Source organism: Penicillium pulvis (assembly GCF_028828015.1).
Source record: "Penicillium pulvis strain IBT 33274 chromosome Unknown contig_12_segment0_segment0, whole genome shotgun sequence".
NCBI classification, from domain to species: Eukaryota; Fungi; Ascomycota; class Eurotiomycetes; order Eurotiales; family Aspergillaceae; genus Penicillium; species Penicillium pulvis.
In genome coordinates, this window is record NW_026643072.1 from 1,870,242 (window position 1) to 1,882,903 (window position 12,662).

Here is a 12,662-nt window from a genome sequence, read left to right on the forward strand (position 1 = left end):
AAGACAGGGTTAAACTTTAATTTGTTCTATGACACGGCTACGCGGCTGAATGACTACCGGATGTTGTTTGCCCCACGCTTCTCCAGGATTACCTCCATTCCGATTCTCCGGGGCCGAATGCTCCACTTTATAAATGAGTTCTCGAGCCCCCGATGTTTTCGATGTAGAAGCTGGGGATAGTAATATCCAAAATGGGCTATACTACACTCTGGAAGCGGCTCTCGCCGCGGCAGCTAAATGTCACCATCCAAGTGTTCTCGCTCATATCTATTTTCTTCGAAGGCTATGACCAAGGTGTTATGGGCGGCGTCAATGCCGCGCCCAAGTACGTGACCGAGGTCGGCATTGGGAAGCCGGATGGCACGGTGACAGACACCACGCACCAGGGTGGAATTGTCAGTGTCTACTACTTGGGTGCCATCTTCGGCTGCTTTGCCGGAGGATGGTTGGCTGACCGTGTTGGTCGAATCAATGGCCTGCTGGCAGGAGCGTTGTTTGCTTTGGTGGGTGGCGCGTTGCAGGCTGCCGCTCAGAGTTCAAATTTTATGATTTGCGCTCGAGTAGTGACTGGTGTTGGTACTGGAGGTGGGCTTTTGAACGGTGGCCGACTTTTTTAAGTTGTTCTAACTTGTGATGATGCAGCGTTAACTGGCATCACCCCTGTCTTGGTGTCGGAAACCTCTTCTGCAGATCACCGCGGCGGATTTCTGGGATACGTCTTTATTGCCAACTGTAAGCAGATCCTCATACCGTTTCGTCCAGGAATTCGTTGCTAATCCCTACCAGACCTCGGAATTTCAGTCGCATACTGGATATCCTTCGGCCTCGCCTTCGTCGATAACGGATACTCGGACGTACGATGGCGGTTCTTACTTGCCTTCCAGTGTGTACCCGCCCTAATTCTTGTCTGCTTCATCAAGATGCTGCCGGACAGTCCCCGGTATCTCGCTTCAGTTGGTCGAAATGAAGAGACGCATGAGCTATTGAGGTGTATCCGCAAGCACAAGGCCACTCCAGAGGAGATTGATCGGGAATACTTGGAGATTGTTACCTTGGCAGAGGAAAGCCAGCTCAGCTCACCTATCCAATTTGTGAAGATCTTGTTCGGGATGGGTGGAAGCCGGCATCCAAATTTGGGTAGGCGAGCTTGGCTGTGTATATGGCTTCAGATCATGGGCTCCTGGACAGGTATTACGGTAGGTGCATCCCGGTCAGCATCAATTTATGACTACCTCTAATTTAGACGATTACAGGCTGTCACAGCATATGCTCCTGTCCTCTTGCAACAGGCTGGGTACAGCACCATCACGCAGAACGGCCTTGCTGGAGGACTCAACACGGTTGGTATCGTCGGTACCATTATAAGTGCCCAGATCGTCGATCGCCTAGGTCGCCGTATCTGTCTCATGGGTGGTGCAGCAGCGCTATTTGCTGTCAATGTTATTGTATGTCTTTACTCCCACGAAAATTGCTATGCCTATCTCTAATTGGATGCCAGGCTGGAGGTGTCTATGAGGGCTCATTGCAGAATCCTAGCAAGGCTTCTCAGTTTGCTCCCGCAGCTATTACCATGTTGTTCTTGTTCAATATTGCGTGAGTCGACCTCTTTCACTTCCCAACTATCCTCTTACAGTATACTGATGCCTTCTAACAGCTATGCTGCTACCTGGGGCACCGTCGCATTCTTGGTGCCCACGGAGATATTTCCCTCTGACTTGCGAGCCCAAGGTAATGGCTTTGGCATCACTGGGTGGGCTATCGGTGTGGGCATGACCACTTTGGTTAATCCGATCATGTTCGACTCCATGAAGGTAAGAGCACATCACCATCCTATTGTAGCTGAAGCTGACCACTGTTTCCCAGAGCCGCACGTACTTCCTCTACGCTGGCCTTAATTTGATGTGGATTCCCATCGTTTACCTCTGTATGTTCTTACTACGACATGGACCATCGAAAGGCCAGAGCTGACAAGAGTTATAGTTTACCCCGAAACCCGCGGCCGCTCCCTGGAATCAATTGAAGCACTCTTCTCCACCTCAAGTCCCTTCTACTGGAAGATGGAGCAGGCGTTCGCTTTGCACGGTGATGTCTTGGTGGAACGCGGAGTCAGTAAGATTGATGGTCTCGATGCTGCCGGGAATGAATTCTCATCATATGACAAACCGGAGGAGCAGATGATTGCCTGATGTTCTAAAATTCCTGTACAGTTCATTCGATCAACTAAGGTAAGAGCTTAACAAGAATGGCGCCGAGCTAGTAGCTAGAACGGTACACCGACCGATTCAGGTGGTCCACTTCCATCACGATCGGCGGTGTCTACGCCCTGAGACCTTGAATTGCACACTTCCTGTGGTCTTGGTGGAAAGGGTGTTTTTGTATATATTATCAAGTGTCAGAATATTCGGAATGTCAATCTGTATTTTGTATCATTTTGTCTTCCATTTTGATATGAATTGATGCCCTTTTTTTCTATCTGAGCACCCGTTTTCTTGTCTGTTCAATATCAGTCTAGATGTGGTCTGTGGCCTGTGCTGGAAAGTCGTAAGTTGGGCCAGGTCCCTATACTATATGAATCAACAAGCCAAGACAAGTAGCTTATCTGTGAATCAGCTTGGCTGATATGACCAGGTGTATGAGGCCTTCCCCGCATTGCGGACTTGGCAACCTGACCATGGGAAAGGACCATCGTAGAACAAGACCCACCCCTCGTTCTTCTTGAAGCCACGATTATCAGGAAAAGCATCACCCGCTGCAGAATTCAGCACCACCTCATCTGAATCTAAATTTAGATTCCACTTTAATGACCCCCGCCTGCGTTTATTATGGTGGCTGAATCTTGATAGCAATATATGAGTCATTGTTATCTCGCAGGAATTCAAGCTTGCCATATTAAAAAAACAAATAAGAAGTCGTTGAGATCTCGCCAGATCGCTCATCATTCTGTCTCCCTATCGTCCATACATAGCCTTTGTTTAGGTGCCTTCTACAAATCGGAGGTTGCTTTTCACCTTCAGCAACGGTCACTATGCCGAATTCTGAAAATCCATATATCCAAAGCTACCCCGATGCCAAAGGGTATTACGGCCAGTTTGGCGGGAATTACTACCCACCGGAGGTTCAACCAGCACTAGAAGAATTAGCCAATGCTTACCAGGAGCTACGTCAATCGCCAGAGTTCCAGCGCGAACTCAAGAAAGTGCGAATCGGACTCCAAGGGCGACCAACACCAGTACATCACTTGGAAAATATCTCGAAGCAAGTCGGAGGTGCTCAGATCTTCGTCAAGCGAGAGGATTTGAACCACACAGGCGCACACAAAATCAATCACTGTGTTGGCTTCGCACTTCTTGCCAAGAAACTGGGTAAGACGAAGCTGATTGCCGAGACCGGGGCCGGTCAGCATGGCGTCGCACTCGCAACTGCAGCCGCTTATTTTGGACTCGAATGTGAAATTCACATGGGTGAGATCGATATCAGTAAACAAAGTTCAAATGTTGGTCGCATGGAGCTGCTCGGTGCACGCGTAGTGTCAGCAACGGCTGGCCAATCTGCCTTGAAGGAGGCTAGCGACTCTGCATTCAACGCCTATGTTGAGCAGCATGCGCACGCGCTGTATGCGATCGGATCCGCTATCGGGCCACATCCCTTCCCTATGCTTGTTCGAGACTTCCAGAGTGTGGTTGGCCAAGAGGCCCGTGAGCAGTTCCTTTCTATCATGGATGGGAGCTTACCCGAGCATGTTGTTGCGTGCGTCGCGGGTGGCTCGAATGCGATGGGGATGTTTTCGGGCTTCCTTGATGATCCGGAAGTCATTCTGCACGCTGTGGAGCCGTTGGGCAAATCCGGTGAACTGGGTCAGCACGCGGCGACCTTATCGTATGGAAGACCAGGAACTTTGCATGGTGCCCGATCGATTGTGCTGCAGCAGGACGACGGTACGCCTGCGAGTGTCTCATCTGTGGCATCTGGGCTCGTCTACCCTGGCATTGGCCCGGAGATTGCGATGCTGCATGAAGCCGGTCGACTCTCTGTCGCAACAATTTCAGATGAAGAAGTCATCAGTACATTTTTTCGTATGGCAAAATCTGAGGGCATCATCCCTGCGTTGGAAAGTGCGCATGCGGTAGCGTTCGCTATCCGATTGGCGGCGCAGCGCCCTTCGTCCGAGCGGATACTGATTAATCTTTCTGGGCGTGGCGACAAAGATGTTGACTATGTGCTTGAGAATTATGGTACAGGTGAATAGCAGGTTGCAGTAGGGTGGATTGTCTAGCAGTCAACTAGCTGGGGTTTTCCATTGGTAATATTGGCCATAGGTACGGATTTGGAGCCCTAATGGATGTATCAGCCATTGCTATAGATGCTATAAACTTGAATTTTGATTGGCGCATTGTTCGCAATTAGAAAAGCTGGGTATTGTTCCTTCGGGACGTGCTCCCACGGTACTCGCGGGATATATACCACGTGAGGAATTATGACACCGCAGTTTTATAACCTCAACACGGACTCTCTACAGCCTAAGGAGTTTCTCCAGTGAGCACTGAAAATTATATCCATGGGTAGAGGGGATAAAAATGATCACTGATTGGACACATGATACCCCGACACTGGTGTTATCTTTACTAGGCTAAGCACTGGCTCTCCCAACCACCAAGCCATTTTCATTATACCGACCGAGTCATTCCGACCGTGACGTGATTTAAAGGTACTCCAGACCTTCAATATGCCACAATGGCTAGTCTGAGCTACAGCCGACCTGTCTCATTGCCATCCGACATAAGTCATCGCTAAGACAGCTTTAGGCTAATTAGATCAACCTTGGAATGACTTCATTTCCTCAGAAACATTGCAATTTTAGCTTTAAAGATTTCGAAGGCCTTAAGTCCTGACTGGGTCTCTAGGATCCCAAAGGGTTGTGCCTGAATACAGAATCCCCCAGAAGCGTGGGAAAAGACCCGAGGACAACCGAGGCAAAAGCAACCCCTCAAGCTGTACACGACAAACACCAACCCCGCATCAATTCCTGTCATCATGCAACCAATGTTCCCACAGAACGAAGCTTTATAACCTTGAAGTCCTTCAGTATGCAATCGGTGGTTTTCAAAGGTCCTTTGCAGGTCGCTCTCGAGGAGCGTCCGCGGCCTCAGATCAAAGACTCTACAGACGTGATCGTGAAAGTACGGTACACGGCACTATGTGGCAGGTAAGTTGAGGAAAATTCAGAGGCAAAGGGCCAGCCAAGACTTGACTGACAAGACTGCAGTGAGCTACACGTCTTCCGTGGTCACCAACCCTCGGGAACTGGATTCATCATGGGCCACGAATTCACCGGGGAGGTTTTTGAAGTCGGAGATAAAGTCAAGACTTTCAAAACAGGAGATCGTGTCGTATCGCCCTTCACAGTCAGTTGCGGGGACTGTTTCTACTGTGACGGCGGTTTTTCATCACGCTGCGCTCGGGGTCAACTCTATGGATCCGCAGTGTTGGATGGCGGACAGGCGGAGTACGTCCGTGTGCCTTTAGCAGATGCCACTTTGGTCCATGCGCCCTCGACTATTGACGAGAAAAAGCTAGTCCTGATGGCGGACATCTTCCCCACAGGGTATTTTGCCGCCTCAAACGCCTTTCGCTCCCTAGACAAGGCAGCGATCGAAAAGAGCACCGTTCTCCTCTTTGGATGTGGACCAGTGGGAATTTGTGCTCTAGTCAGCGCCTTGGATCATCGCCCTAAGCACCTGATTGCGATCGACAGTGTGCCATCTCGTCTTAAGCTCGCTGAAAGCTTAGGTGCGGAGGCCTGGAACTACCAGGAAGATGAGCAGGGTTTACGGGAGAGAGTTAAGGCTTTGACGGATGGTCGTGGAGCAGATGTCGTGATTGAGGTTGTGGGGCATAGCAGTGCATTGCGGATGGGATTTGAGATGTTGCGCCCATGGGGAATCCTCTCTAGTGTGGGCGTGCACAATGGCGAGATCCCGTGGACTGGTAACGAGGCGTATGGGAAGAACTTGCGTATCCAGATGGGACGGTGTCCCGTGCGGAGTATGTTGAAATCCCGAACTTATGATTGTTGTGGTGACTGACCTTGGTAGGTATCTTTGGTGAGGCCATGAACCTCTTGGCAAAGAAGCAGGATGTGCTCAAGTAAGTCATCAATCACCTCAGCTTCGTAACACGACTAACAAGCCACAGTTTCATGTCTGATGATATCCGACCTCTTTCTCAGGCTGTGCAGGCGTAAGTCATCGCTTCTAATATTTGAAATGAAGAAAAAAATGCTGATGATTTCGCAGTTTCGATGATTTTAACAACATGCGATGCCAGAAGGTCATTTTTGAGGCAGATAAGTAGTCCGAGTTATGTCAAATTAGCACTCATCTCTAAAGACGAAGTCAATTCCGCACCAATGGTTCATTAATAGATTTGGAGTTCGCACTATTCCACTTTGGGGAACTCCACTCCGTAAATCGGGCACTAGACCCTGAATGGACCCTGGACTAGCCTGGACCCTGAAGCGCCGACTTTCCGGGTTTTTCAGGAGAAAAAATAACAAGCCGCAACCCTTTTCTTTATTCACATCCACTCTTGTTTCCTAAACCACCACCACCGATACCATGTCATTGAAAACTTGCAGTCTCCTCCTGGCGACCGTCGGCCTTGCAGCCGCACAGTCCAGTGTCGTTTCTCTGTTTATTCCCTTTGCCGACCCGCAATCACTGGTAGCCTCAGTCATGGGAGAGGTCCGTACTGATCGACAATGATCGGCAAACCCCAGCTAACCAACCCACTCCATATAGAGCGCCGGTACCACCACATACAGCATTAATTGCCCTGCGGGCACCGATAGCTCGGACTGCGGCATGGGCCCAGGGCTATACATGACAGCGGGCCCAACGACAATGCGATACAGCATGAGTGAGCCAGCTGAAGATTTGTAAGAAATTGCCCCCAATAAAGTAGGCAAATTTGAAGAGGCTCTAATTCCGTGAGTAGCTACGATAGCATTATTTGCTCCCTCGGTGGTACTACCACTGCCGCTTGCACTGAGATCGCGAGCGGCACTGGAGCCAACTTCCCTGGAACCGAGACAGGGACCTTCGCCAAGACCGATATTACCATGCTGGCTGTGACTGTTACCGCTGGTCCCACTGCCACTTCTGCGTCTACCACGACCGACGCGAAACACACCTCTACCGCTGATAAGACTGGAACGACTGAAGCTGCTGGAACTACTGGATCCGGCTCTAGTACCTCGGGAGCTGCATCTACCAGCCAGACCTCTGCGACTAGCACTGGAGGTCTTTCCCGGGTGACTGGCAACCCCGGCATTGCTCTCGGAGGCGCTGCCATGGCGCTGGTTGCCGCTGCCCTGTAAGCATCGGTTTGGAAATCGTGTATATTTTGGTACATTAGGATACATACACATAGTGGCATTTTGTACGTTACATAATATTTTTTATCCCCCTGGGATCCTAAGTCGGACCATCTGAAAGTACCGTAATGAGATTGATTTTCACACAGGCATTCAATATATTGACTATTCACAAAAATCCAGTGACCCAAGAAAGCCAATCTAATAAGGGCCACCGGGGAAAAGCGAGAATATGTTCATAAAATCAGTACTAATCAAATCAGACGCGCTCATACCTCATCGCGTTGTACAGGCGGTGGGGGGACAATATCCAAGACCACAGGCAAACCTACAAAGACCAGCGTACGAGTCATCTTCACCAGGCAAGGGGATACCGTTTGTCTCCGTTGAGGGGGGTGCCGGGACAGGTGCTCCATATCGAGTACAGGTGCAAGGACCAGGTGGGCAGTAACCATATCCACAACTGAAGTTGCAGAGTCCCACATAATTTCCAGGCCCTGTGCCTCCTGTGCAGACTTTTCCTCCACCTCCTGACCCACCGCCACCTCCAGCACCGCCACCGCCGCCGCCGCCTCCACTATCTCCTGAACAGGAAGTGACAGTTACTGTCTGGGTGATAGTCTGGGTGACAGTGGCAGTCACGGCTGGCGTTGTAGTCGATGATCCAGTTGGGCAAGGAGAAGTTGAACATGTCGTGGGTGATGTGGTAGTCGGTGGCCCCGTTGGGCAAGGAGAAGTTGAACATGTCGTGGATGATGTGGTAGTCGGTGGCCCCGTTGGCGGCAATGAAGTCGAGGAGGTGGTGGATGCGGTTGGGGTAGCAGTACCTAACGAAGGGGTCGGGCGACAGGTTGTCACATGCAATCCCTGAAGGAAGGCTGCTAGGCCATCTGGTTGAAGCGGATCGCTAAAGCCCGCTGGAAGACTTCCCACTATTGCGAGGTCAAGTTGTCAGCTTACATATGCTTTCTTTTCAGAGTGAGAACATCAGTTGTGAGAGATCCTTACCATAAGCGTTGAAATTATAAAGACCACAAACACACCCATTAATAATGGGCTTGAGACTGACACCAGAAAGCACCGCTTTCCCATCACGACTAATCGAGAAAGCCTGCACACCAACGTTCATAGGGACAGCTTGTGCATATGCCCCAGCCGGTGCGTCATATTGGTAAACGCTGCCGCCGGAATTTGCCTGGACAGTCGCAGGTGACTGAAGCAAGGTCACAACAAAAACAGAATCTTGCATGGATTGCCAACCATTTGGACGGCCTAGGAAATAGTTTCCGCTACCGTTATTAGCAGGGACCATGCAGGTATCTGTTGCGTCACAGTTAACGTCTCGTGGCGCTGGTCGGTACCAGTAAACCAATTTCTCATCAGTAATGTATTTGTCTGGCGATTTTGCACCATCTTTGAAGGCTGCAATGAATGGCTTCGAGATTTCTAGCCATCCATCATGGGGCCTAGAAAAATAAAACACTCAGTAAAATTTCTATATTCGCGTAGGGGGAGGTTTTTCTCACATATCATTGACCCATCTGGAAGCACCGTCATCAGTATGAGGTGACTTCAAAGGCCCGATATAATGCGATTCGCCATAATCATTCCAAGTCACAATCTCGATGAATCTCGGGCCGAGGGCCAATACTTCGTTCCACCGATTATACCAAAGCAGATCCGAGGGAAATACCCAGTTCTTGCTGTAGGAAACCTCTGGTCCAAAATGGGTAGAGAACCAGGGTGAAACGGCTATATCAGACGGAAATTAATTACAACACTCAAAAGGTGCTGATAGATCAACTTTTGGAAAGGAAACTTACGTGCAATATAGGCCTTCCCTGCTAAGGCATTGACGTAGACCTTATCCCCATCCGCAACGGATACATTAGCTCCAGCAGAAGGTGCTTTATTGTTCCCGTTGTTCGGCCAAGCCATCCAATTGAGTAGCCCATCAACAGGCGAGATGTCAGTCCCTTGAGAAGGATGGAAGTTAGGTGCAAAGAAAATTGGTTTTCCGGCAGCTGCCCGTAAAGCTCCCACGTCCAGTCCATCTCCAGCGAAAGAGGATACGAAAACCTTGTTGTCAACCATCAACTGGGCTGGTTTGTTGGAGTACTGGGAAATCTTCTGGCCGACCGCAGATGCTTGTCCGGTATTCCACCAATTGAAATCGAATGAAAGGAATACTTTCATTCCGTTGGTTGCTGCGGACTCATATGCAAGTTCCAACTGTTGGTCGGTGTATGGGTCAACGCCGATGTTCAAGGCAAAGGCGTCGATGCCGAGTGACTTTGCTCGTTGCATATCGTCGTCGTAGGCAGAGGCACTGGTTCTGTCGCTGGTAATCCCAATCTATTTTGATATCCCAACACTGTTAACGAACTGCATGATCATTTGAGAAAGACTTGATATTGTACCATGAAATGTGCAAAGACCAGACGATTGCCAGCTTGATCAGAAACCTCAACATCATCAAAACTGCCTCTTACAGGAATTGACTTTGCCCATATTCCTATGAGTGATATAAAGATGACTAGAAGAGTTGATAGAGCCATATTGCTTTGTAGCCCTTGGTTGAGGAGTCTTGATACTAGTCCATATTGCCGCTGTGAGCTCAGCTACAATATTTATATTCCTACCTCATCTCCATCGATCAGTCGGACCTCCGATGCTGACATTAATTGGTGGATGCCGCAACCGCCTCGGAGGATGATCTTCGCATATGGCAGCTGATGTGAAAAAAATGTAACTCTGGCTCCAGTTTTTTGGATTTACAAAGCATCTCATATGCAAGTTGCGTAATATGAGAATGGGAATGACATTTATGGCCCCGGAGATATAACCACGGGGGTCAATTGAAACGGACACTTATATATGTTCTGGCCTACAGAGATATACTGGCAGTCCTTATCTTGACTTGGATTTGAAACAGCGAGCACACGGTAACCATGCTCCTGATAATGACCAGGGAACCGAAGCACAACCTTGGAGACTTGCTTTTACTGGGAAGTATCTGTCTGCAGGGAAAGTCTTGGTACCCACGGAGCACAAAGTTGTGGCGTGTTACACAAACTGTTGAATTTCTACGACGCTGAGAAGGTCATTACTCGCCACATTTTGCCATTGCATCTCATTCTCGGGGTGAAAGGAATATTCATATGCTGGTACTTCGTACCCCTCAAAAAGTAAGCATAGATTTAGGTTGAAACGGAGGATTTACACGTGTTTCGGGTGTTAGTAACGAGTAAGAATCTGGGACTGAAAACAACATCTCGTCACCCGAGTATGGGGTAACATCCCGAATGTAACCCAATCATGCACATATAGGTCTAGAAGGTGATCAAACACACTACTCAAGAGATTCAACATTGATCGGACTTTCAATTTGGAGTAGCTTCAAAGATCTCCGTGTATTGTGACCGATGATAAAGTTCAATGTGTAACGTGAACAGGGCCATGAAAGCAAAAACATAACGCTTGGCTAATTGTACATGAGGATCGTAGCGCATGATGGTACAGAAGGGAGACCAGAATCATCAGGGAGGTATTTATTCCTTTCCAGCATTGCATTCTCTGAAAGCCGTAGCTTACAAATGGCCTTTACTCTGTATTAGTCTTAGTTTATCTCGTAGGGGTAGGAAAGACTTACGGCCCAAAGGCTTTGCGCGCTTAGAGATAGACTTCGCTTGGTCGTGCTTAATTCTCGCAAGTCGAGCACTAATAAGAACATCGCCGTCAGTAAAATGCGAATCTCAGTAGGAGTATTCCTCACTTACTCTTCAGCAGCTTCACGCTCAAGGTGTTTAACATGATCCCGGGCCTCTTTAACCGCCCGCCGGGACGCGATCAGCGCGCTATCTGCCTGTTGCTCTGCAGTCTCCGCACGAGAAACCTGCTCTCGAGCCGCTTGGATCGAAGGATCTTCAGGTGTACGGTGGAGAAAGCCGTGTCGGCGGGTGCTACCTGTTGAAGATCTAGAGGAAAAGGACGTGCGGGAAGAATCGTCGGCATATTTCCTATGCCCGGTAGAGGAGCGAGTCGACATGCCCGATGAACGAGGACTGGATGAAGAAGCACTGGTGGAGTGATCGCGACTGAATATAGCCATAGTGGATAGCTGTGATTTTTATAGTGCGAATTTTGTTAATGTTGTTGGAAAGAAGTAGAAAGATGGAAAGTATAAAGGATCCGAGGTTGACAACTTTGTGGGTCAGGATGTGGAGTATGAACTTATAATGCTTAGAACTTTCCCCAGGGCTAACCATCGACTCCATTTTAAACAAAATGTACAGTTCCCCATTCCTCCAGAGGAGAACTGACGTCAAGGCGTTGATTCAAAAACAGAAAGATCAACATAGCCCTTGCCTTTCCTCGTCAGGATGTGACGTCAGGCTAAAGTATAAACAAATTAAGCCTGTCGGGCGAAGACTAGCGCGCGTCCATGAATCCCAGTAATTCCCCACACAATCCCATTGCCAGCATTGCGGTGTAGAGATACAGCATATCCAAATTGCCATCTCCAGGAATGTCGGACAAGACACTGAAATGTGATATTCGTTTCTGCACGTCCGCGAGGATTTCATGAGTTCTTGATGTGTGTTATTGTGTTATTGCGTCACACCTGAAAAGCCGTGTACGTATGAGTATTTCGCTCCCAACTTAATTTTCTCAATCAGCAGCCCAGAAACATGATAACCTGCCCGATCGGCTTAGCCTCCCACATAGGTGATAATGAGTCGGCATTAATTCATAGCTAGTGGTCCAAGGGCGAATCACAGCTATGCCAGAGTGCGTCATTTCGACGGTCGGCTGAAACCAAGATTTGATTTGACCACGTTTAACAAAACGCCACTTTTTCTCTGACGTTTGGTCAACTTTTCGGTAACGCGATTGGATACAGGGCGGATTATGCGGATTGGACGAGATGGGGAGATAAATGAGAGGTCCGAGCCATTGGCTTCGGTCTTCCCAAGGCGGTATGACGGCCGATGGACGCCACAATTTCGTCCCCTTGATGCCATGGCGGAGTCAGGACTACAGAGTCAATACGCACATTGGGTCTCTCAGCATTATCGAACTAGATTTGCGGTTCTCTGCCAGCCTGCGGGACCTGATAGTAAGATTACTATTCATGCTTTCGTTAATGAAAATCATTAGGCGAGTAAGATAAAGCTCTCTGGAGAGGCTGCGCAATGCAAGACAACCACCAGATCTTTAGTTCCACTATTTTCAATTGTTACGGATATTCCTGAGTAGCCTATGGGAGCTGCACTCAGTGCACTAAGCT

At 49.0% G+C, this 12,662-nt stretch overlaps 6 protein-coding genes across 6 annotated transcripts; 4 read left to right on the top strand and 2 right to left on the bottom strand.

Moving 5' to 3' along the window:
* Window positions 1–191: 191 nt before the first annotated feature.
* On the top strand, window positions 192–2,186 carry N7503_001908 (sugar porter family MFS transporter; the record flags this gene model as incomplete). The annotated part of the gene is made up of 8 exons (XM_057061455.1): window positions 192–585; window positions 643–732; window positions 787–1,196; window positions 1,254–1,445; window positions 1,499–1,593; window positions 1,655–1,811; window positions 1,864–1,924; window positions 1,981–2,186. 8 exons carry the CDS (start codon window positions 192–194, stop codon window positions 2,184–2,186), a joined length of 1,605 nt encoding a protein of 534 aa, XP_056925417.1.
* An 839-nt stretch (window positions 2,187–3,025) lies between these two features.
* N7503_001909 (tryptophan synthase subunit beta) lies at window positions 3,026–4,246 on the top strand (the record flags this gene model as incomplete). The annotated part of the gene is made up of 1 exon (XM_057061456.1): window positions 3,026–4,246. The coding sequence occupies one exon, from the start codon at window positions 3,026–3,028 to the stop codon at window positions 4,244–4,246; it is 1,221 nt and encodes a 406-aa protein (XP_056925418.1).
* Window positions 4,247–5,084: 838 nt separating this feature from the next.
* On the top strand, window positions 5,085–6,351 carry N7503_001910 (alcohol dehydrogenase family protein; the record flags this gene model as incomplete). Its single annotated transcript, XM_057061457.1, has 5 exons — window positions 5,085–5,203; window positions 5,264–6,042; window positions 6,093–6,144; window positions 6,193–6,237; window positions 6,294–6,351. The coding sequence occupies 5 exons, from the start codon at window positions 5,085–5,087 to the stop codon at window positions 6,349–6,351; spliced, it is 1,053 nt and encodes a 350-aa protein (XP_056925419.1).
* A 263-nt stretch (window positions 6,352–6,614) lies between these two features.
* On the top strand, window positions 6,615–7,375 carry N7503_001911 (putative GPI anchored protein; the record flags this gene model as incomplete). Its single annotated transcript, XM_057061458.1, has 3 exons — window positions 6,615–6,740; window positions 6,798–6,934; window positions 6,994–7,375. 3 exons carry the CDS (start codon window positions 6,615–6,617, stop codon window positions 7,373–7,375), a joined length of 645 nt encoding a protein of 214 aa, XP_056925420.1.
* Window positions 7,376–7,648: 273 nt separating this feature from the next.
* On the bottom strand, window positions 7,649–9,930 carry N7503_001912 (glycoside hydrolase family 71 protein; the record flags this gene model as incomplete). Its single annotated transcript, XM_057061459.1, has 5 exons — window positions 7,649–8,304; window positions 8,381–8,838; window positions 8,899–9,124; window positions 9,196–9,727; window positions 9,793–9,930. The coding sequence occupies 5 exons, from the start codon at window positions 9,928–9,930 to the stop codon at window positions 7,649–7,651; spliced, it is 2,010 nt and encodes a 669-aa protein (XP_056925421.1).
* A 1,032-nt stretch (window positions 9,931–10,962) lies between these two features.
* Window positions 10,963–11,483, bottom strand: N7503_001913 (uncharacterized protein; the record flags this gene model as incomplete). The annotated part of the gene is made up of 3 exons (XM_057061460.1): window positions 10,963–10,973; window positions 11,025–11,092; window positions 11,152–11,483. The coding sequence occupies 3 exons, from the start codon at window positions 11,481–11,483 to the stop codon at window positions 10,963–10,965; spliced, it is 411 nt and encodes a 136-aa protein (XP_056925422.1).
* Window positions 11,484–12,662: the final 1,179 nt, after the last annotated feature.